General features: G+C 45.7%; 1 protein-coding gene across 1 annotated transcript in view; it reads right to left on the reverse strand.

Moving 5' to 3' along the window:
- LOC124621499 (protein sister of odd and bowel-like) overlaps positions 1–24,244 on the reverse strand; it is a 576,924-nt gene that overhangs the window by 47,412 nt on the left and 505,268 nt on the right. The window contains exons 6-7 of the mRNA XM_047147149.1: positions 20,530–20,676; positions 20,247–20,445 (exon numbers count right to left, since the gene is read on the reverse strand). Of these exons, the coding sequence (XP_047003105.1) occupies positions 20,247–20,445; positions 20,530–20,676 (346 nt within the window). The remainder of the gene's footprint in view (positions 1–20,246; positions 20,446–20,529; positions 20,677–24,244) is intronic.

A 24,244-nucleotide genomic window follows, 5' to 3' on the forward strand; every position in this document is an offset into this window, starting at 1 on the left:
GAGTTTTGGCCAACTGAAGTTTATTTTGACACTGAACACGACTTACCTCTCTTGCAGTTCATTGCATAAATGACAGTTCCCACGTTGTGTGTGTCCGGTTATCCCCTTACGTCACACGTCACCCTTTTAGTTGCGGAGTTTTGCTTCTTTCTTTTTTTTAAAAAACACGGAGAAGCCAAGGTATGCCGTGGCCGAATATAACAATCTGGTGCTCAAACAAGCTTTCGGTATGAGAACTGTTTTAGTTTTTATTTTATTTAATGTGTTTCAATTTATCATAGTCTTGTTGTGTTAAACTCCTCTTCTAAATTATATCAAGAAACGCGTCCATCAAGTCGTAAGCGCAACACCGCAATGTTTTGCTAAATCCTTCCTATAAAACGAATAAAATAATCATGAAGTTTGCATAGCTGTAAGGTAGAGACCATAAAAGAAGAATAAAAGTTGTCGATTCGCTTAATATCAGATTTTTTTTTGCTCTTATAAGAATGTCACACAATTTTTGCGTTTTTATAAAATTAGATAACTTCTTGCTAAACAAGTTTATGTGATCCTTGCCCTTTAAGAAAAATACGAGTGATTCGTTCCAAGTGAGTGGACTGTTTCTGGATCGGTTAAACGTTGTGATCTTTAGTCCGAAGACTGTGTTGATGCAGCTGTCGAAACCAGTACAACTTGTGCAAGCCTCTGCTTCATCACTGCACGACTACTGATAGCTACATCCACTTGAATCTGCTTACTGTATTCATCCCTTAGCCTCCCTCTAAAATTTTTCCCTCCACCTACAACGACGGAGAAATATGTCTGTTTCCCGTTTCACCAGTGTTTCTCCTCGTATTTTTCTTCAACAAGATTCTCGTACAAAGCATAATGCAGGGGAGGATTTTGGACCCGTTTTTTATTTTTATTTTCGGGTCCCTTGTAGCTACAGCAGTGGCATTAGTTCGGGACACTTTTGTTGAAATATTCATGCATTTTGTCTTCACGAGAAGTAGGTTTTGGTACACTAAATTAATAAATTATGCTTTTATTTTTTGTTTGTTATATGTCCCCCTCAATATTTATTATTTTTAGACAATGTGATGTTATATTTTTTATTAAAAATGAGTAAGCAGCCTTAACTGAAACGATTAAAAACTTCACAGTTTTACCTGCTTGTGCACTTGTTTGTAATTTGTTCTGTTCTGACAAATTAGTGAACAGAAGCGTGTTGTTATTATTTTATCCAGTGAGAAAAAGCGTTCTGATCATTGTTGTATCTCCAGCAGTAGCAATACATCGTTGTTGTTGAAGTGTAAGCTTTGTTAGTGTGAGCTGAGACGGGAGAAGAATTGAAAACGCAGATCAGCAAATCGTAAGTAATTGCTTTTTTTTACAAAAGAATCGCGAAGTGAACTGTTTAATAATCTAAAACTGACAAAACAGTATCGTTATAGATTCCACTGATGATACCTTAGAACAGGAGAAGGGGAAACGCGTATGGGATAAATAAAGTAAATAGCAGCAGGAAAAGGCAGTTTTATTTACAAAACAAGTATTTATATGCTTGCTGCGGAGGATGGCCATACAAACAAACTTGTTATTAAAAACGATGTCTCCACTACCGAAACGTGCTGACTGGTCGCCAAGAAAATAGAGTAAGGCAGTAACACCCCGTGAAAGCGGTTGTACGTGTGCAGAAATAGCAAAAAGGTTTGGTCGAGGCGCTACAATGTCGGATGTGAGGCAAGTTTGCAACCACTACGAAGAAACTGGGTCAATCAAAACTGCTACAAGAACAGACAGAAACCTAATTCTGATGTAGAATCAGCCGTCTCTCTCTCTCTCTCTCTCTCTCTCTCTCTCTCTCTCTCTCTCTCTCTCTGCAAGATCGTCGGCGTGCCGCAAAAGACATCTCGAAGACTTCAGGGACTGAAGTTTGTGATCGAACCGTCAGATAGCAACTTCATGAAACTGATTTGCGAGTGTGCAGTCCAAGGAAGAAGCTTTATCTGAACAACATGCAGAGGCAGAAACGTGCGCAGTGGGCATTAGCACACAGGAAACGGATTCAAGCAGACTGGGATAGAGTTTGTGGAGTGACGAGATGAAGACCGGCATCTTTGGAAGCGATGGAGTTAAGCTGATTCGACTTATTGTCTGCGTGCACCACTGCCACTATGAAGCAGCGCAATAGTCACAAGGTGTGAGGCTGCGTGGCAAGTCACGCCACTGGACGTCTGGCAGAGTTACAGGGCAACTTTACCGCAAAAAAAGTACCAAGGCGAAATGTTAGAGTTGAAACTGCTGCTCTCTGTAGGCGATTTGTTTGAAGGTAACAACCATCAGTGCATCTTTCAGCAAGACAGCGCGCCATGTCATACCGCGATAATCAGTAAGAAATGGTGCGATGACCATCAAATTAATGTGCTGTTTATTGGCCTTGGCCTGGCAACAGTGAAAAAAAAAAAAAAATGCTTCAAATGGTTCTGAGCACTATGCGACTTAACTTCTGAGGTCATCAGTCACATAGAACGTAGAACTAATTAAACCTAACTAACCTAAGGACATGACACACATCCATGTCCGAGGCAGGATTCAAACCTGCGACCGTAGCACGGCCACTCCGGCCGGCTGCTCACGGTTTCACGACGGAATCTTAGTAACAAGAGGGAACTCCTAGAGTCCACCGACAATTCGTGACGATGAAGCCAGATCTTCGACATTTCGTGAAATCGATTCCGTGCAGATACAAGAGAGTGCTTAAATCAAAAGGATATCCTACAAAACACTAGGAAAAAATGCAGTGACTTTTGCTCCAAGTAATTTGTAGCTTTCTGAAATTGTTAGGTTGTGAGAGTTTTGTTCGATTTCTTAAAATTTTTAGTTAAATTTTTGTATTTGAACTTAATAGTGGACGCCAAGGAATATTTCTGAAAATTTGTTGCAATTACGAGGGCTATTCGGAAAGTAAGACACTATTGGTCGCGTGATGGTAACCACAGCGAAAATCAAAATTGTTTATTTGCAACAGTTAGCTACATCTTCCAACTACTTCTCTATATAGACGCCGCACCGACTTCGACATCTGTCGTAGCTTTGTACGATCTGTACAATACCCTCTTCCTGTGCATTCCGCCAATTTTGTATGCTGGACTGCAGCTCGTTATCTTTTCCAAGACGCTGTCTTTATAGCAAGCGGTTCATATGAGCAGAGATGAACATTAGAGGGAGCCAAATCATGGTTGGTGATCACTTTCCGTCTAAAACGCTGCAGGAGCGTCCCCATTGCCGCTGTTATGTGCGGCCGAGAATTGTCGTGGAGGTTATGCATTACAGTAAAGTTATGTGGGGTTGCATGAAATCAGGCGAAATCTGTTGCCAAGTTCCAATTCTTGGCGGCAGACACTATTTTCTAGGCATCTTTACGTGCTGGTGCTGACTATGTGCTCAGAACTGAGAATTGCGACGTAACGCTATCTACGAGCATACTAAAGACACTGTTCAACATATATGTGCAAAGCTTCATCGGATTGTCACTGTAGTTTCCATTTCGCGACCGATCGTTTCTTACTTTCCGATTAGCCTTCGCATATTATACGAGGGTAATCCCAAAAGTAAGGTCTCCTATTTTTTTATAAGTACATAGATCTGTTTATTTCTACAATGGTTTACACCAGTTTACAGCTTGAACATTTAGCTATTTTTCGACATAGTCACCATTCTGTCGATGCATTTTTGTAGACACTGTGGCACTTTTTGTTTGCCCATGTCATACGAGTTCGCCGCCATGCTGTTCAGAGAGTTATGAACCTCTTCTTTCACTTCGTCAGAGCTGAACTGCTTTCCGGCCAAATGTTTATTTAACCTAGGAAACAGGTGATAGTCACTGGGAAGCAAGTCAGGACTATAGGGTGGGTGGGTGGGTAGGTGATAATGATCCACTGAAACTGTTGCAGGAAAGCAACGGTTTGCCGAGCGATGTGTGGGCGGGCGTCGTCATGGAGAATGTGTACGCCCTTGCCCAACATTCCTCTTCTCCGATTCTGAATCGCACGTTTAAGTTTTTTCAGAGTCTCACAATACCTGTCAGCGTTAATTGTGGTCCCAGCGATTCAGCTCCGACGACGAGGTGAAAGAATAGGTTCGTAACTCTCTGAACAGCATGGCGGCGAGCTGGTATGACATGGCCATACAAAAACTGCCACAGCGTCTACAAAAATGCATCGACAGAAATGGTGATTATGTCGAAAAATAGCTAAATGTTCAAGCTGTAAACTGATGTAAACCATTGTAGAAATAAGCAGGTCTATGTACTTATAAAAAAATAGGAGACCTTACTTTTGGGATTACCCTCGTATGTTTCAACTGCAACATTCAATGAATCTCTACAAAGTGTCAGGAATGGGTGTAAGTCATTATTTTCCTGCCTTGCATGCTTTTCTCTGCGTGTCCCTCTCTTAAAGAACTTAATATATGAACATGGAGGTTGCGAGGCTGTTCGCAGATTTTCAGTCTGCATTCACTTGATTACTTAAAGTTTTCCGCCAAGAATATCCTCGTTTCTCAGACGTTTGCTTGCCCCCGCGAAGAGCTCGGCGACGAATAATTATATCGCATCTGCAATGCAAATTGCGGGTGTAATGGGAAACAAGCCTAAGTGCGTGGGGCGGCCCACTTTAAACGGGCGGGCGTCGAGGCGGTGCCCGCGCTTACAAGGCGCCGGCACAAAGGGTGTCATTTGCACAACACAGGCCTTTTGTGTGGCCAGGGGTGGCGAGGCGTCCGCTATCGGCTGCCGTAGCCGACAACACGGGCCGCCCGCCGTCTCCTGCAGCGGCCCTCGCCTAGCGCCTACCCCAGCTGCAGTCATTAGTCAAGAAACAATCGCGGCCCGCCTGGCCCCATTCCACGCATCCACGCACGCTCTCGCCTGCAGACAGCAGGTGCCTTAGCAGCGCCTCGCGTGTGCGCTGCTCGTCTCGCAGCGTCGTCGTCGACCCCTCCCACTAAATTGCAATTTTGAACGCCAAATTGTGATGCGGCGCTTGTAAATCAATTTGACATCAAAGTGCGTCCCCCGAACGGCCGTCACACATCTCCTCCCCTCCACATCCCCGCGGCCTCTTGGAACAATAACGCTAGAGCGCGTCGGTCGGGATTTGCGCGAACGCAGCGCCGCGCCGCGGCCCCGCGGGGAATTATTAGCACGCGACAGGCGCGCCCCGGCGATTATAATGCGTCTATCAATCACGCGCGAGCGAGCCCCTACACGGACGGACGTGTATGTACAAAACCCGGCGCGCGCGCGTGTGGCGCTGGGAATTACGTGCCCGCTCGCCATGAAAGAAAAAGTTGTAACCGATGGCTTTTGCAGTACTAAATCGGATAGGCTATTCACTGGTTCAATCGTTTCGAGTTTCAGTCCGGACCTGAATGCGGAACCTGTTACGCCATTCGAGCTCTATATTACATGTCCGGGCGCATATATAGGTGGATTTGCGATGCGCGATGAAATGACGTGAATGGTTGTAGGCGAGGCTTTACGGGCAACCGCCGGGCGGCCATTACTAATATTTCTTTTTTGCGCCGCTGGCGTTTTTAATTTTATTTCCAGGGACCATATATTCTGCAAAGAGAGCGGGAAAAGTCATTACTCAGTGTTCTATGCGTACCGGCCCAGTACAGTTCGAAGTAAATCGTGTCCAGCGTAGGGCTTTATTATTGCAGAAAGAGACGTCCGCGTTTTCAGCAAAACAATCCTACTCCGGCGAAAGTTAGTGCTACAGATTTATGAGCTCGTACATGCGAGAATTTACATCTCAAAGGACGGATAATTTCATTGTCCCTGCTCCTATGAGAGAAGTTAAAGGCTATTCTAGAAAGCCCCCATTTTGCTGCATCGAATCCATCTCTTTAGTAGTGTCCCGCGTATGTACATTAAAGTACTGTCACATTTTTCTTCTTGTTTCCTAGCTGAGTATGGTGCGACGATTCTTTACTTTTTAGATATCAGGGTGTGATTTTATAGAGCAACATTCAGCAACGACAGTACCAACGAAAATCTTAAATATTGGGTACTCGAATTAATTTTCGCTGTCTGTTGCACAAAAAAAACACATGTTTATTTTAACAGAATGGTGTAAGATAATGTGCTGAAAGTAACGTCCTTCGGCAACTACAACCTTAACTCACTTTTAGAATAACAATCGATCCCATTATAAAAAAATTCAGGTTTTTTCGAGGTCATCCACTCATGGAACCTGTTTTCGAGATCGTTAAGAGATTTTACATGTTACTCAGGAATGCCATGCTGCATAGATCGAAACAAATGGTAATTGGAATGGGCGATGTATAGGGCATATAGAGGCCAAGGTATGACATCCCCTCCTTCATTCTGTTCGCAACATTTGCTGTGGCGTTATTATGGGGTGTAGAATGACTTTGTCACGTCTCTTAGCATACCGCGGACTTTTATCTTTATGCGATAACAGCTAGAGTTCTGAGTCTTTTAACAAAGAGAAAACAACAGAATAATCATGTGCTCTCTCGCAAAATAACTATCCCCAAACAAACAAAAATTTGACACCAAACACTGAAAATAACAGGATTATTAAGTACTTTCTCAAGAGATAGCAAGGAAAATGCTTAATGAGAAGTGCCTGACTTGACCAGTAGAAAAAAATGATTGGAAGGGCGGAATTAGTTCGAATGCACTGACACTATGTGTCGAAAGAGGAAAAACATGCCTAGTCTTAGATGTGGCATCATCTGTTGTCAACAGGTATGAAGTGACGCCCCCTATGTACCACGGACCTTGCCCGGTGGGATGGTTTGCGTGCTTCAATTATACACGTAGCTCTACCGTAGGTATCTGTGGAGAGGCCAGACTAACCCTGTGGTTCCTAAAGAGAGTAGTTACAGGGGCTACGGTCTGGATGATTGATTGATCTGGGCCCGCCGCGGTGGTCTAGCGGTTCTAGGCGCTCAGTCCGGAACCGCGCGACTGCTACGGTCGCAGGTTCGAATCCTGCCTCGGGCATGGATGTGTGTGATGATGTCCTTAGGTTAGTTAGGTTAAGTAGTTCTAAGTTCTAGGGGACTGATGACCACAGACGTTAAGTCCCGTAGTGCTCAGAGCCATTTGAACCATTTGATTGATCTGGCCATGTAACATCAGCCAACATGGCTTTGATGTTCTGATATTGCGAACGACTGAAATCTAGGGTAAACTGCAGCCGTAATTTTTCCCGACGGCATGTTGTTATAATGTATGTTTAAATGATGAAGGCACCCTCTTGGGTGAAACATTTCGGAGGTTAAATAGTCCCCTAGTGGCATCTTAGGGCAGGGACTACTCAGGAGGAAGTCGTCATCAGGAAAAAACAAAACGCTTTCTACGGGTCGGAACGTAAGTAGTTAGATCTCTTAACCAGGCACGTTGGTTACAAATTTTTTTTTTTAAAAAAAGAGAGGGATAAGTTGAAGTTAGATGGGGAATTAGTGAAGTTCGGTGGCTCGTGATCAGGACATTTGGTCAGAAGATTAAAGGGCTACAAATACTAAATTAAATACGCGTAACGCAGGAGTAGGTCTAATAATGTATCAAACAGGTGTAATGCAGGAGTAGATCTAATAAAGAATAAGAAAACAGAGGGTCAACGTCATTGCAAGAACTAGGAGGTTGACGGACAGCATAAACAAATGCAAATATAAGACGACTTGAGTCATTGGGAAGTGTTAGCGAATATACTGTCTCGAACAAAAATTGTTTCTCATGTTTCCTAGACGTTTGATAAAAAGACTTTCAAACATACTGCATATATATATGAGTGTTCCGTGACACCGCCGTGCTTAGTAAACGAAGTCATGTCGAAAAATTCTGTTCTTCTCTGTAGCTTTTCTCCCCCATTAATTCTACTTCGTAAGTGATCTAGTTTGACGACTAACACTCAAGCATCAGTCGTGGTGAGTTAGCACTTTCATAGCATTCTTGCACCGAATCACAGTCGGGCGTATGCAATCAGTGATACATGGCCAATCGAAGAATTATATATATATATATATATATATATATATATATATATATATATATATATATATATATATATGCAGTATGTTTGAAAGTCTTTATATATATATATAATTCTTCGATTGACGACTAACACTCAAGCATCAGTCGTGGTGAGTTAGCACTTTCATAGCATTCTTGCACCGAATCACAGTCGGGCGTATGCAATCAGTGATACATGGCCAATCGAAGAATTATATATATATATATATATATATATATATATATATATATATGCAGTATGTTTGAAAGTCTTTATATATATATATAATTCTTCGATTGACCATGTATCACTGATTGCATACGCCCGACTGTGATTCAGTGCAAGAATGCTATGAAAGTGCTAACTCACCACGACTGATGCTTGAGTGTTAGTCGTCAAACTAGATCACTTACGAAGTAGAATTAATGGGGGAGAAAAGCTACAGAGAAGAACAGAATTTTTCGACATGACTTCGTTTACTAAGCACGGCGGTGTCACGGAACACTCATCAAACTGTCAAGTAACCTTGAAGTACAATATTTCTTGGAACTTGGCAGTACAACAGTGCTTGCAGAAGACTGTCCACGATCCATGTACAGCAGTTGAGAGGATTGTACTCAAATGCAGCTTGAACAACATACAGCAGCACTCAAAAGTATTTTCTAGAAAGTATTGGTTACAATTACATAAACATAAATGCGTAATAAAAAACACCGTCAGTGGATAACTGATAAGAATGTAATTATAACACATTTAGTATAAAATTACATTTGCTATCTTACTTCAAAACAGAAATAAAGTTTCTTCCAACTCAAAAGTAATTTTTAGGTCTAAATATGTAAGAATAAAACAAAACCGTTTTGGAATCCGAAGAACCCATGGGATTTGATCACAGTTGCACACTATCTGGTATCGAATCCACAAGTTTTTATAATAGGTCAAGTGGGAGTTTTTACCATTTGTCTAACAAGGCAGCAGCAAACTGATCCTTACTTGAATATCTTCTACAACGAACACATCGATCCAATGCGTTCTAGAGATGTTCAGTTGGATTTAGATCTGGTCTCTGGCTTGGCCATTCCAAATGTTTGATTTTTTGGCACCATTACGTAGGCTTACGCAACCGGTATGATGATGATTAAAATTCTTTTGGGTATTGTATCGCGTCATTCTATAAAATAATTTAATTACAAACTTAAGATCAACGTTTTGACTGTATTACAACGGTCTTCCTCAAGCCACGAGTGCTACGTGGAGGAAGGTCGTTGTAATACAGTCAAAACGTTGGTCTTAAGTTTGTAATTAAAGTATTTTATACAATGGTGCGGGAAATGTTAGGACCGGCGTTTCTCCTTGCGTTCAACGCTTCATATACCAGCATAGCAAGGCTATATTCGGTGGTGTTATAAGCCCAAATTCGTCAATCTTCGAGACCATGTAGTCAATTTCATATCGCTATAAATTGTTATACACAGGTACTTGTTTTCATTCAGCAACGACTGGTTTAATTCCGCTACACTCCATTAGCCTTGTGTTACGCCACGACTAGGCTACACCAATAAATTGCCTGGTGTGAATATCGCAAAACGATATTACAGGGAGATTAGTGCGATTGCTGTTGTGACAACACACTATGAAGTAAGACGACACATTCAGAGAGCAAGAGTGCTTATTCAGTACGCTGACACTGCAAAATATGGTCGCCACTGCTTCTGAAAAGCGAAGTTAAGACACCATTCAGCTCTGACAGGGGGTCGAGAAAAGCTGACCAGATGAGAAAAGCAGGCCAAGTGGTGAACGAGCGCGTTTATTTGTTCCGTTTTCTGGGAGAAAATGCATGCTGGAGGAAAACGCTAGTCGGCCTGGTTCACATAAATAGTACTTGAGTTAGACTCTCTCCCTCAGCGCGCTCAGATGTTGTCAGTAGTCAGGTGCGCACGTGATGCCGAGCTACTCTGCCATCGCCTCTTAACTTAGATACGAAGACGTTTCGTATTACACTGTGATGGAGCTAGTCACGTACTATGGACTTAGGTTCTAGAATCTACAGGCATAGCCTGGGCAGAAGATTATATGTGTGTTACCTTGCGTCTTCATATAGCCAAGTCACTTATTGGGTGAGAACCTCCTGACCGTGTCCATCTCAATGGTGGGACGTGTGTTTCGAGTTCGGACCAGTAGCCGCCCAGTTACTTTGTCGCTACACTTACAGGGTGTTTCAAAAATGACCGGTATATTTGAAACGGCAATAAAAACTAAACGAACAGCGATAGAAATACACCGTTTGTTGCAATATGCTTGGGACAACAGTACATTTTCAGGCAGACAAACTTTCGAAATTACAGTAGTTACAATTTTCAACAACAGATGGCGCTGCGGTCTGGGAAACTCTATAGTACGATATTTTCCACATATCCACCATGCGTAGCAATAATATGGCGTAGTCTCTGAATGAAATTACCCGAAACCTTTGACAACGTGTCTGGCGGAATGGCTACACATGCAGATGAGATGTACTGCTTCAGCTGTTCAATTGTTTCTGGATTCCGGCGGTACACCTGGTCTTTCAAGTGTCCCCACAGAAAGAAGTCACAGGGGTTCATGTCTGGCGAATAGGGAGGCCAATCCACGCCGCCTCCTGTATGTTTCGGATAGCCCAAAGCAATCACACGATCATCGAAATATTCATTCAGGAAATTAAAGACGTCGGCCGTGCGATGTGGCCGGGCACCATCTTGCATAAACCACGAGGTGTTCGCAGTGTCGTCTAAGGCAGTTTGTACCGCCACAAATTCACGAAGAATGTCCAGATAGCGTGATGCAGCAATCGTTTCGGATCTGAAAAATGGGCCAATGATTCCTTTGGAAGAAAGGGCGGCCCAGACCAGCACTTTTTGAGGATGCAGGGACGATGGGACTGCAACATGGGGCTTTTCGGTTCCCCATATGCGCCAGTTCTGTTTGTTGACGAAGCCGTCCAGGTAAAAATAAGCTTCGTCAGTAAACCCAATGCTGCCCACATGCATATCGCCGTCATCAATCCTGTGCACCATATCGTTAGCGAATGTCTCTCGTGCAGCAATGGTAGCGGCGCTGAGGGGTTGCCGCGTTTGAATTTTGTATGGATAGAGGTGTAAACTCTGGCGCATGAGACGATACGTGGACGTTGGCGTCATTTGGACCGCAGCTGCAACACGGCGAACGGAAACCCGAGGCCGCTGTTGAATCACCTGCTGCACTAGCTGCGCGTTGCCCTCTGTGGTTGCCGTACGCGGTCGCCCTACCTTTCCAGCACGTTCATCCGTCACGTTCCCAGTCCGTTGAAATTTTTCAAACAGATCCTTTATTGTATCGCTTTTCGGTCCTTTGGTTACATTAAACCTCCGTTGAAAACTTCGTCTTGTTGCAACAACAGAGTGTTCTAGGCGGTGGAATTCCAACACCAGAAAAATCCTCTGTTCTAAGGAATAAACCATGTTGTCTACAGCACACTTGCACGTTGTGAACAGCCCACGCTTATAGCAGAAAGACGACGTACAGAATGGCGCACCCACAGACTGCGTTGTCTTCTATATCTTTCACATCACTTGCAGCGCCATCTGTTGTTGAAAATTGTAACTACTGTAATTTCGAAAGTTTGTCTGCCTGAAAATGTACTGTTGTCCCAAGCATATTGCAACAAACGGTGTATTTCTATCGCTGCTCGTTTAGTTTTTATTGCCGTTTCAAATATACCGGTCATTTTTGAAACACCCTGTAAGTCCTTGTTGACCTCTTTGGCGCTGACAATAGCCCATGGCGGTGACACGCGTTTGATGTCGATCATGTTGGGGATACTGTTAGAGTACGGTCCCTCCCTTTGCTGCATTGTGTGGCCTGAGGCAGGCAGGCAGACAGCCTGGACTGTCATTCATGGGTGGTCCCGCTGAAGTTTGCTCGCTGAGCTTCTGCACCTCATATATCCTCCATTTCAGCAGCAACCACACGTCTGTACCTAACAAAAACAAAAGTCTAATTCTTTCAAGGATACCTTACTACCGGTCCGCCGCTGTATTTCGGTCATCATCACCAATCTCAATCCACGTACCGACGAATAAAGGGGTGCTTTATACTGGCTTTTGTACAGCCGTTCCTTGCGTCACTGTTGGTGTCACATACCTGTTTTACTTTCATTGCTGTTTATCTTATAACCTCTTTTCATCACACTACCCATCACATTCAGTTGAAATTTTAAGTCTTTTGCCATCTCTAACGCTTTCGATCCTGGCTCGCTCGATCGTGCGGGTTCGGTTTTAAACTTGTCGTGGCTGCGCTGCATCACTTTTCTGCGTCACTGCGGACTGCAATGGTTGTGCGATACCCGGCTTCCGTTTGTCAGCTGTTCCGTTTAATTCGGTCACAACCAGAGCGCAACACCTCATTTCAAACTTCAACGAGAACACAGAACTATGCGTCACTGAGATAGATACGCTTTTCTACATTTCATTAGATAACGACAATTCATGCATTATTTCAGACTGAAAAGGATATCGGGGTCATTAGAGACGGAACACAATCTCAGATTGTGTCGAGGATAGAGAATGAAATATGCCGTGTGCTTTGAAAGGAACCATTTGCCTGGAGCGATTTCGAGACACCATGGAAAACATAAATCTGTATGGCCGGACACTGGTTGAAGCCGTCGTCCTCCCGAATGCGAGTCCAGTGTGCAAACCACAGCGCCACGTCCCTCGGTTTTAGACTGAGAAAGTTTTATTTGACGTATGTTAGGTGTCTAAGCACATGCATGAAGTGACAGTTCGATTTTACACATATTTGTATTTTGAGTAGCACGGACAGTGCCACTGACTTCTCGAACGAACTATTATCGTCAGAATTTTTTCAGTATTTTTACCTGATTCTACAGATCATAATACACACACCAAAAAAATGTTTTGCATCACCCAGGTTCCCAGAACCCCTGAAGATAGAAGTTGACTATGGATATTGTATCACAGACACAGTCCCATTGACTGTTCAGAGAGGTCACTAAACCCGCGCCGGCGGGGGTGGCCGAGCGGTTCTAGGTGCTTCAGTCTGGAACCGCGCGACCGCTACGGTCGCAGGCTCGAATCCTGCCTCGGGCATGGATGTGAGTGTTGTCCTTAGATTAGTTAGGTTTAATTAGTTCTAAGTTGTAGGGGACTGATGATCACAGCTATAAAGTCCCATTGTGCTGAGAGCCATTTCAACCAGCTAAACCCGCCCAAAGACGTAAACAACCATGCATGTGCAGCTCCTGTCAGACGGAGGGGGACCGTCAGCCGATCAGTTCCGTCATTCCACCAGGGAGGAGGTACACGGCTCGTGTTGTATGTAGTTCAACCATGCCTAGACGGTCAATACCGCGGTTCGATCGCGTTCGCATTGTTACTTTGGGCCATCCGCATTGTTACTTTGGGCCAGGAAGGGCTCTCAACAAGGGAAGTGTCCAGGCGTCTCGGAGTGAACCAAATCGATGTTGTTCTGACATGGAGGAGATAGAGAGAGACAGAAACTGTCGATGACATGCCTCGCTCAGACCGCCCCAGGTCTACTACCGATGTGGATGACCGCTACCTACGGATTATGGCTCGGAGGAAACCTGACTGCAACGCCACCATGTTCAATAATACTTTTCGTGCAGCCACAGGACGTCGTGTTACGACTCAAACTGTGCGCCATAGGCTGCATGATGCGAAACTTCACTCCCGATGTCCATGGCGACGTCCATCTTTGCAAATACGACAACATGCAGCGCGGTACATATGCCCCCAACAACATGCCGAATGGCCCGCTCAGTATTCGCATCACGTTCTCTTCACCGATGAGTGTCGCATATGCCTTCAACCAGACAATCGTCGGAGACGTGTTTGGAGGCAACACAGTTAGGCTGAACGCCTTCGATACACTGTCCAGTGAGTGCAGCAAGGTCGATGTTTTGGGATGGCATTATGTGGGGTCGACGTACGCAGCTCGTGGCCATGGAAGGCGCCATAACGGCTATACGATACGTGAATGCCATCCTCCGACCGACAGTGCAACCATATTGGCAGCGCATTGGCGAGGCATTCGTCTTCATGGACGACAATTCGCACCCCCGTCAAGCATATCTTGTGAATGACTTCCTTCAGGATAACGGCATCGCTCGACTAGAGTGGCATGCATGCTCTCCAGACATGAACCATATCGAACATGCTTGGGATAGAATGAAAAGGGCGGTTTATGGACGACGTGATCTGCCAACCATTCTGAGGGATCTACGGCGAATCGCCGTTGAGGAGTGGGACAACCTGGATCAACAGTGCCTTGACGAACTTGTGGATAGTAAGCCACGACGAATACAGGCATGCATCAATGCAAGAGGTCGTGCTACTGGGTACCAGAGGTACCGGTGTGTACAGCAATCTGGACCACCACCTCTGAAGGTCTCGTTGTATGGTGGTCCAACATGTAGTGTGTGGTTTCCATGAGCAATAAAAAGGGAGAAAATGATGTTTATGTTGATCTCTATTCCAATTTTCTGTACAGGTTCCGGAACTCTCGGAACCGAGATGAGAAAAAATGTTTTTTGATATGTGTATACAGAAATTAGTACATATCAGATAAATGCTTAAGAAACTTTCTCTCAGGGGGGGAAAGGGCTAACAAAATTAAGATCGCATCGACAAATCCTATTCTTTTTCGTGATAGCCATACTAGTTATTTTTGGTAAAAACTAGACACTGAAATAACTGGAACACTTAATAGTAAAGTGCTTCTGCTGTCTTTTCAGTTACGATTTTCTTCACCAACGTTAGTTTAGAAGTCACAGCATCATCAAATGTGTATGACGTCACAATAAACGGGGTCCACGAGAAAGACAGGCCACAGCCCGTACGTCACAGTACGTGGCACTGCAAGTCTTTGAGTGCCAGCAGTGCTGGCGGGGAGCGAGTAACTATTTCAGACGAGTTTAACAGTTCTTAACTGCGCGTTTAAACGGATGGAAGCTCTCCTAAGCACAGGAAAAAGTTAAGACCTTTAGTGGGCACCTTTTCAACTACATATGGATTTCCCATGGGCCCTGCACGGAGTCGAGCTTTCGCGTAATATGGCGGACAAGCCAACTAGTGTGACGTCACAAGTTCGTTGCGGGGCCCGTATTACTTGTGGGCCTCGGAAGCAACTATCACGTCTTTTTTACAGTGTTATATCGACACACACAGTTTCCAAAGAAGACACACTTTTGTAGTGCCGTCTCATAATATCGTCTTTTGGAAACTGTGTGTGTTGATACCACAATGTAAATGACATGTAGACTTTACTTCACTGTGAAGTCATATACATTACTGGCCATTAAAATTGCTACACCAAGAAGAAATGCAAATGATAAACGGGTATTCATTGGACAAATATATTATACTAGAACTGTCATGTAATTACATTTTCACGCAATTTGGGTGCATAGATCCTGAGAAATCAGTATCCAGAACAACCACCTCTGGCCGTAATGACGGCCTTGATACGCCTGGGCGTTGAGTAAAACAGAGCTTGACTGGCGTGTACAGGTGCAGCTGCCCATGCAGCTTCAACACGGTGCCACAGTTCATCAAGAGTAGTGACTGGCGTATTGTGACGAGCCAGTTGCTCGGCCACCATTGACCAGACGTTTTCAATTGGTGAGAGATCTGGAGAATGTGCTGCATAGGGCAGCAGTCGAACATTTTCTGTATCCGGAAAGGCCTCTACAAGACCTGCAACAAGCCGTCGTGCATTATCCTGCTGCAATGTAAGGTTTCGCAGGGATCGAATGAAGGGTAGAGACACGGGTCGTAACACATCTGAAATGTAACGTCCACTGTTCAAAGTGCCGTCAATGCGAACAAGAGGAGACTGAGATGAGTAACCAATGGCACCCCATACCCATTACGCCGGGTGATACGCCAGTATGGCGATGACGAATACACGCTTCCAATGTGCGTTCACCGCGGTGTCGCCAAACACGGATCCGACCATCATGATACTGTAAACAGAACCTGGATTCATCCGAAAAAATGACGTTTTGCCATTCGTGCACCCGGGTTCGTCGTTCAGTACACCATCGCAGGTGCTCCTGTCTGTGAAGCAGCGTCAAGGACAACCGCAGCCATGGTCTCCGAGCTGATTGTCCATGATGCTGCAAACGTCGTCGAACTGTTCGTGCAGATGGTTGTTGTCTTGCAAACGTCCCCATCTGTTGACTCAGGGATCACGATCCGTTACAGCCATGCGGATAAGATGCCTGTCATCTCGACTGCTGGTGATACGAGGCCGTTGGGATGCAGCACGGCGTTCCGTATTACCCTCCTGAACCCACCGATTCCATATTCTGTTAACTGTCATTGGATCTGGACCAGCGCGAGCAGCATTGTCGCGATACGATAAACCGCAATCGCGATAGGCTACAATCCGACCTTTATCAAAGTCGGAAACGTGATGGTACGCATTTCTCCTCCTTACACGAGACATCACAACAACGTTTCACCGGGCAACGCCGGTCAACTGCTGTCTGTGTATGAGAAATCGGTTGGAGACTTCCCTCATGTTGTAGGTGTCGCCACCGGCGCCAACCTTGTGTGAATGCTCTGAAAAGCTAATCCTTGGCATATCACAGCATCTTCCTCCTGTCGGTTAAATGTCGCGTCTGTAGCATGGCAACTTCGTGGTGTAGCAATTTTAATGACAAGTAGTGTGCAAAAACAATCAGTGACATAGAGAGATAATCATTTCTGCCGTGTGAAAGACTGTAGACGAACTTAGATGTGTTCTGGTTGTTGAATTTAATTATGTTTGCACGTGAGGAGGAAATAAAAAACGCCGATCGTGAGTGGGTGCTGTGAATGGCACATTATCCATTCTGTGCTTTCGGTAGCTGTGTTTGATCTGGGCTTACAGCCTTTCGACGTGCGGCGCACAGAGACGCCACGCCAGATGATTAAGCTAAATTTGAATGTTAGCCAGTGGCGGGCAGGTACTGCGATCCGCATTAGGCAGATGTGATGTGAGGCCGTGAGCGGGGTGCAGCCAGTGGGCGGCGCCGACCAATTTTCCGGCTTCAGGTTCCCGTCAGCGAATTAACGGGCGATTTTCCATTGGGGCGGCCGCGTGAGGCGGCAGAAGTGCGAGCGGCCGATAACGCCGGCCTGCCGCCCGCTAATAGCAGCTGTAGCGCGCGCGTCCGACCAGCTAACGATCGGAGGGTCCGGCGATGAAGTTACAGCCGCGCCCGCCGGCTCCAAGATGTGCTTAGCCGCCTATCCCAGGGGCCGGCGTGATGGGCGCACGCCCTCACTCGCTACGCTAATGGCCAGAGCCGCCCGACAATATGCGGCGGCAAAGTAGGGACTCCTCCCTCCCCGTGTGTCCGGTTCACGCCAGCTGGCTGACGCCGTACTTTTAGGACGGAGCGCAAAGAGCGGTCGCTTCTTTGGCACGGGTGCGAGTAAACGACGCGCTTTGCTCGAGGCAGCTTCAAAAGCCCGCTGTAATCAGCTCTCTAGGATGATATAAAATCCGAGCGCTACGGGGAACAAAAAAGCGGTTTAAGTATTTCTGTCGGCCATCAATGCGACGAATTCTGCGACGCTAATGTAACGGACAAGGACGAGGGGTGTGGGAGGAGAAAGAGGGAGAAAGGGTAGGGTGGTGTACGCTTTGTGTCTGTGTGGATAAAGTAAACTACAGGGTGTCCGAAAAGTCTTTCCCTGAAACTTCCTGGCAGTTTAAAACTGTGTGCCGGACCGAGACTCGAGCTCGGGACCTTTGCCTTTCGCGGGCAAATGCTCTACCAACTGAGCTACCCAAGCACGACTCACGCCCTGTCCTCACAGCTTTACTTCTGCCAGTACCTCGTCTCCTACCTTACAAACTTTACAGAAGCTCTCCTGCGAACCTTGCAGAACTAGCACTCCTGAAAGCAGCGTGGAAATCTCATTCTGGAAACAACCCCTAGGCTGTGGCTAAGTCATGTCTCCGCAGTATCCTTTCTTTCAGGAGTGCTAGTTCTGCAAGGTTCACAGGAGAGCTTCTGTAAAGCTTCTGTAAAGTTCTATTCACTGCTCTAACCTAAAAGACACAACCAATTCCACTCGCCTGTCAATTGGAGTGAATTACACAGCTCGCCATTAAAATTGCAACATAATGAAGGCGCCATGCAGCAAATATCAAATTGGCATGAAGTGTACTTCATGATTGGATATGCAAGTGATTAGCATTTCAGCGAAAACCGCACAAAGCAGGTGGGGGTAACGTGTGTTTGTAGCAAGCTGCACGCACACACTACATGGACTATCTGCTCAAAGCTAATGAACAAGGTAATTGGGCAGCAAAATTTTCGGTTCTGCTGTGAATTGCATCACTTTTCTTTGTATATTTCGTTAATTCCACCCAATGTTAACACATAATTTCGTAAACTGATCTTATTTAAGTGTACAATTTTGTAATAAGGTTTTATGTTATTGTGCAGTGCTGGAGAGTTAAATCAGAGATAGTTGTTGTGTTGGGAAAAGTTCGGTCCCGTGTCCATGGCGAACGTGTTACGAGACTGAGTTGTCCTCAGGCCGTGGGCCTAACGGTCCTCCAGTGCAGGATGGTTAAAGGCGTACGGTATCACTGCATCTGCTCGTGGTCCATCACGATGCCTGAGGTACTAAATCTCAGTCTCTGGCAAGCCTTGGGCTTTTCCCAAGCCACTGTGTTAAAAGAAAAACAGTACTCCAGAATCAATGGGCGGAAAATAGCGTATTGATGACGTATGTTACAGTCGACCAGTGGCGGCTCGTGCAAAATTATGCCAATGAGCTACAATGTGGTAGCCAACAACGTTTTGACTTACAAGGGTATAATCTTAACTGCGTTGAATATATTAGTTTTATGTATAGAAGTGAACTGTTTAAATATATTTAAATTTTGTAATTAATCTTGTTACATTGTGGGGAATAAAATTAAATGGAAAAAGAATGGTAGTAGCAGCGGGAATCGAACGTGAGCCAATGAACTGGTCAGTGTGGCATGATCACTATTTTTTGTTTTGTTGTTAGACTGACTTGGTACTTTCATGAGCATTCTGACGACCATAGCCAAAATTACGTTGTAATACGAGCTGCAAATTGAGAAACAAATAATTATTATTAATAAAACAAGAAAAAAGATTCTGAACAACCAGGAAACTAATTCACAAACTCATTCCCTCATTTTTTTATCTGTGTGTAAGGAAGAAAAATTAACAAAAACAAGGTTTCACCCGATTGGGCACCAAAAACAGGAAGAAATCAAAGACCATAAAGGAACTTAATCAACACCGTGTCGACTAACAAGAAGAAGCATATTTGCAAAAAGTGCCCCATAACGTGGCAACCGCAGCCATTTTCAGTGCGCGGTCTCCAGATATTAGTGAAGGACACAAGGATCTGGGTCGTTCTCCCCTTCAACAACGTGATGGACGTAGCGGCCCAGCAGCCACACGACCGTACTCGTTTTCGTCTGAGGGGAAATGGATATGTCCAGATTAATAAGAAATTCATCCGAAAAAGAGGATTCAGGCCCTCAGGAAAGAAAAGAATATCAGCACCTAAGAAACTGACAATAATAAAATACTCGCTGATATCATGGTTAATCTGTCCATTACCGACGGGAGGAGTTCGACGGACCGGCCGGAGGCAGGAAAATAAACGAGAAAATTTGGAAATTTGTGGTAGGATCTTATGGGACCAAACTGCTGAGGTCACCGGTCCCTAAGCTTACACACTACTTAAGGGGGGTAGGACGTCAAACGGGCCGACTTGGAGCAGGAGAGGCATCACAGGACATTTTAATTTCCACTGTCTATACTTTTACAAGTAAATTCGTAAAACTTTGTCAGCATGACCGGGAAAGATTCAGGCCTCACACACGTAGCAGCGAAAGTTCAAAAACATAACAAAATAATTTTTTTTTACATGTGAAACTTCATTTTTTTCACTTACTATTGGCTGCATTTGTAGCTATGTTGTCCATGATGAGAGGTAATGCCTGAAATTTGCTATTCTCGGCGAGGTGGTGTTACACGGTATTAGCGCAATGTCTCCTGGCGCAGAGTACTTTCTGTCCTGCGTGTTTATACTGAGGTTAGTTACGGTGTTTCATCCTGCAACGGGTACAGAGTCGCTGTTAGCGATAAGTACCGGCTCGGCTTACCTTGGAGGACGTGGCGGAAGACGACGAGTTGGTGGCGGGCGTTGTGGGCCGAGGAGTGGACGAGGAGGCCGGGTCGGAGGCGAGCAGCTGTTGCAGCTGGCTGCCGCCGCCCTTGGCGGGGGCGGAGGTGCTGCCGGCGGCGGGCGACGCGGAGGTGGTGGCGGGGGGCGGCGCGTACTGGATGCACGAGGAGGACGAGCTGGCCGCCGGGGACGCCGCCGCCGCCTCCGCGGAGGCCGCCCCGCCGCCGCTGCCGCCCCCGCTGCTGCTGCTACTGCTGCTGCTGCTGGCGCCCCCGCCCCCGCTGCCCGACGTGTGGTGGTTCTCCGTGTGCCGCCGCAGCGAGCGCGCGTCGCAGTAGCTCTTGCCGCAGCCCTCCGCCTTGCACTCGTACGGCTTCTTGTTCCGGTGCGTCAGCATGTGGCCGTTCCTGTCAACACACGCCCCCTGTCACTCACTGCTCGCCGCCGTCCCCGTCAACTCTCTCCTACTACAGTAAATTTGCGGCTCCAAAATGAATCCCTCACTATGCAGCGCAAATAGTGATTGAGAGCCGCCTTCTCTGAACAGCCTCGACACAATGTCATATTCGGGAAGTTGACTCCACTCTAAAAACAACTTTCACATCCCAGCATTTGGCGTCCACTGTTTAAACAATTGTTACGCAATGTCGTAGCAGAAGTGCGCAAGGGCTTATGACGTCACGATATATTTCGCAAGAGCTCCACGTACGCGTACACCACCATTACTCTGCCACGCAAACATAGGGGGTACACTCGTCTGGTGTGAGACGCTCCCTGGGGGTTCCACCGGGGGCCGAACCGCACAATAACCCTGGGTTCGGTGTGGGGCGGCGGAGGGGTGAAGTGGACTGCGATAGTCGTCGTGAGGTTGCGGACCACTGTGGCTGCGGCGGGGACGGAGCCTCTCCGTCGTTTCTAGGTCCCTGGTTAACATACAATACAATACAATACATTAAACTTCGTTGCGGAATTTCGTATAAATTACATGAAGATTAAAATATCTGTGTATACCGGGTGATCAAAAAGTCAGTATAACTGTGAAAACTTAATAAACCACGGAATAATGTAGATAGAGAGGTAAAAATTGACACACACGCTTGGAATGACATCGGGTTTTATTAGAACAAAAAAAAAGAAAAAAAACACAAAGTATTGCTAGATGGGTGAAAGATCTCTTGCGCGCGTCGTTTGGTGATGATCGTCTGCTCAGCCGCCACTTTCGTCATGCTTGGCCTCCCAGGTCCCCAGACCTCAGTCCGTGGGATTATTGGCTTTGGGGTTACCTGAAGACGTAAGTGTATCGTTATCGACCGATATCTCTAGGGATGCTGAAAGACGACATCCGACGCCAATGCTTCACCATAACTCCGGACATGCTTTACAGTGCTATTCACAACATTATTCCTCGACTACAGCTATTGTTGAGGAATGATGGTGGACATATTGAGCATTTCCTGTAAAGAACATCATCTTTGCTTTGTCTTACTTTGTTATGCTAATTATTGCTTTTCTGATCAGATGAAGCGCCATATGTCGGACATTTTTTTAACTTTTGTATTTTTTTGGTTCTAATAAAACCTCATCTCATTCCAAGCATGTGTGTCAATTTGTACCTCTCTATTTACATTATTCCGTGATTTATTCAGTTTTCAAATTTATACTGACTTTTTGATCACCCGGTATATACAGATATTTTAATTTTCATGTAATTTATACTAAATTCCCCAACGAAGTTTAATGTATTGTATTGTATTGTATGTTAACCGTGGACCTAGAAACGACGGAGAGGCTCCGTCCCCACCGCAGCCACAGTGGTCCACAACCCCACGACGACTACCGCAGTCCACTTCGCGTCTCCGCCGCTCCACACCGAACCCAGGGTTATTGTGCGGTTCGCCCCCCGGTGGACCCCCCCAGGGAACGTCTCACACCACAGGAGTGCAACCCTTATGTTTGCGTGGCAGATTAATGGTTCTGCACGCGTACTTGGAGAACTTGATTGCGCAGCAATCGCCGACATAGTGTAACTGAGGCGGAATAAGGGGAACCAGTCCGCATTCGCCGAGGCAGACGGAAAACCGCCTAAAAACCATCCACAGACTGGCCGGTTCACCGAACCTCGACAGAAATTCGCCGGGCGGATTCGTGCCGGGGACCAGGCGCTCCTTCCCGTCCGGAAAGCCGTACGTTAGACCGCACGGCCAACCGGGCGGGCCAATTTAATGTAAGTAACTGCACGAAGCTTAACAGCCCTCAGATCTCCACACCTCCTATCCCTAAGCCCTCTACCCCCACAATCTGCGTTCGACCGTCAGCCTGTGCAAATATCTTAATTTTCATGTAATTTAATAAATATTTCGCTACAACTTTCAATGAAATTGAGATAATTATGCTGCTTTGTTACGACGTTTGCTGAGCTTAAATGCTGTTTTATGTAAATTGCGGGTGGAAGGCGGGATCAAAAAGAAAAAGAAAGGAAAGAGCCTAATGCGGAATCAGCAGCGACGAATGAAAATATGTGCCAGACTGGGACTTGAACCCGAAATTTCCTGCTTACCAGGCACTGCGCCACCCGGACACAGTGTTTATAGCAAATGCACGGACATCACGGCATGTTGCCCAGCCGACTCACAGTCCCACCTAGCGTCACATATCCGCAGTCTCTGCCCATGTATGTCCATGTCCAAATGGCTCTGAGCACTATGGGACTTAACAGCGGAGGTCATCAGTCCCCTAGAACTTAGAACTACTTAAACTTAACTAACCTAAGGACATCACACACATCCATGCCCGAGGCAGGATTCGAACCTACGACCGTACGGGTCACGCGGTTCCAGACTGAATAGCCTAGAGCCGCTCGGCCACTCCGGCCGGCTATGTCCATGTCTTCCTTGCTCACTAATTTTAGATTCCTGCTGTAGGTCGAACGTAAACATGCATCTGCACTGAAGGGTGTGGATTCATTGCCCATCGAGGTAAAATCAGTTAAATGAATGAGTGGTGTCTGTTCTTTAGGACCGAACGAACAGACACCACGTATTCATATACAGGGTGTTACAAAAAGGTACGGCCAAACTTTCAGGAAACATTCCTCACACACAAAGAAAGAAAATATGTTATGTGGACATGTGTCCGGAAACGCTTACTTTCCATGTTAGAGCTTATTTTATTACTTCTCTTCAAATCACATTAATCATGGAATGAAAACACACAGCAACAGAACGTACCAGCGTGACTTCAAACACTTTGTTACAGGAAATGTTCAAAATGTCCTCCGTTAGCGAGGATACATGCGTCCACCCTCCGTCGCATGGAATCCCTGATGCGCTGATGCACACCTGGAGAATGGCGTATTGTATCACAGCCGTCCACAATACGAGCACGAAGAGTCTCTACATTTGGTACCGGGGTTGCGTAGACAAGAGCTTTCAAATGCCCCCATAAATGAAAGTCAAGAGGGTTGAGGTCAGGAGAGCGTGGAGGCCATGGAATTGGTCCATCTCTACCAATCCATCGGTCACCGAATCTGTTGTTGAGAAGCGTATGAACACTTCGACTGAAATGTGCAGGAGCTCCATCGTGCATGAACCACATGTTGTGTCGTATTTGTAAAGGCACATGTTCTAGCAGCACAAGTAGAGTATCCCGTATGAAATCATGATAACGTGCTGCATTGAGCGTAGATGGAAGAACATGGGGCCCAATCATGACATCACCAACAATGCCTGCCCAAACGTTCACAGAAAATCTGTGTTGATGACGTGATTGCACAATTGCGTGCGGATTCTCGTCAGCGCACACAAGTTGATTGTGAAAATTTACAAGTTGATCACGTTGGAATGAAGACTCATCCGTAAAGAGAACATTTGCACTGAAATGAGGACTGAGAAATTGTTGGATGAACCATTCGCAGAAGTGTACCCGTGGAGGCAATGAGTCGCTTGTCAACACAAGCACCGAAGTCAACATTACCTT

Source organism: Schistocerca americana, chromosome 1 (assembly GCF_021461395.2).
Source record: "Schistocerca americana isolate TAMUIC-IGC-003095 chromosome 1, iqSchAmer2.1, whole genome shotgun sequence".
In the NCBI taxonomy this organism is placed as follows: domain Eukaryota; kingdom Metazoa; phylum Arthropoda; class Insecta; order Orthoptera; family Acrididae; genus Schistocerca; species Schistocerca americana.